General features: G+C 56.5%; 1 protein-coding gene across 1 annotated transcript; it reads left to right on the top strand.

The window, feature by feature from the left end:
* Nucleotides 1-133: 133 nt before the first annotated feature.
* Nucleotides 134-562, top strand: LOC104533029 (nanos homolog 3; the record flags this gene model as incomplete). Its single annotated transcript, XM_010178387.2, has 1 exon — nucleotides 134-562. A coding segment is annotated over exon 1 (429 nt), but the record flags the coding sequence as incomplete, so codon positions are not given.
* Between the last annotated feature and the right edge of the window lie 688 nt (nucleotides 563-1,250).

Genomic DNA, 1,250 nt, shown 5'->3' with positions numbered 1-1,250 from the left:
GGGGGAGGTTGGTGAGGGGGGGAAGGGGAAGAACCAGCCCCGTTGTGGCACCGATTTGGCTTCACCAGTGAAGGAACCAGGAGGTGAAACCAAATCCAGCCTCAAACCAGAGCTGGGGGGGACGCGGTGAAGGATGGAGCCTGAACCCACCTTTGATATGTGGAGGGATTACCTGGGTTTGGCAGCTGTGTTGGTGGCTTTACCACGTCAACGTGAAAACACCGCCACGGTGACACCATCACCATCATCACCACCATCATCAACCAAGGAACCGGCATCACCAGCACCTCCTGGTAAAACCATCTGTGCCTTCTGCAAACACAACGGTGAAGCCAGAGCTGTTTATGGTGGCCACAGCCTGCGGGACGCGGCGGGACGTGTCCAGTGTCCTGTTTTAAGGAGCTACGTGTGTCCCCAGTGTGGTGCCACCCAGGACCGTGCCCACACCAAACGCTTCTGTCCCCTCACCCACCGCGGTTACACCTCGGTCTACAGCCGCGGCGGTGCCGGGAGACGGACCACGGTGACCACGGTGACCACGGTGACCACGGTGACCACGAGTGTGAGTAACAAGTAATCGATGGGAAGAGGATGGATCCGTCACCCCGGAAGGTACCGGGGGGGTTTGTGGTAAATCCCACCCCCAAAATGGGGGGAAATTGGGGTTTTGGCTTCGTTGGGGGGAGTTGTGGGGAAATTTGGTGGTGGTGTGACCGGGTTGACGGCACAAAGGTGTTTCCTCCGCGCTCCAGATCCGCGGTGTGAGCCATAAAGTAGCCAGGAATGGGATTCTGGTGAGCTCGTTAGGGGATCAGCTAATTAAGAGCAGTGTGTGTGGTACTGGGGGGGTTTATGTTAAATCCCACCCCCAAAATGGGTTGAAATTGGGGTTTTGGCTTTGCCAGCACGAGGCAGGGATGGGTTGTGGGAAAATTTGGTGGTGGTGTGAAGCCAGGAATGGGATTGTGGCCGCGGTGTGAGCCATAAAGTAGCCAGGAACAGGATTCCGGTGAGCTCGTTAGGGGAATCAGCTAATTAAGAGCAGTGTGTGTGGTACTGGGGGGGTTTATGGTAAATCCCACCCCCAAAATGGGTTGAAATTGGGGTTTTGGCTTCGTTGGGGGGAGTTGTGGGGAAATTTGGTGGTGGTGTGACCGGGTTGACGGCACAAAGGTGTTTCCTCCGCGCTCCAGATCCGCGGTGTGAGCCATAAAGTAGCCAGGAATGGGATTCTGGTGAGCTCGTTAGGG

This window comes from Antrostomus carolinensis, unplaced genomic scaffold, assembly GCF_000700745.2.
Source record: "Antrostomus carolinensis isolate BGI_N321 unplaced genomic scaffold, ASM70074v2 scaffold30491, whole genome shotgun sequence".
Taxonomy (NCBI): domain Eukaryota; kingdom Metazoa; phylum Chordata; class Aves; order Caprimulgiformes; family Caprimulgidae; genus Antrostomus; species Antrostomus carolinensis.
Note: the sequence above shows the minus strand (reverse complement) of the source record. Positions and strands in the feature narration are given on the sequence as shown.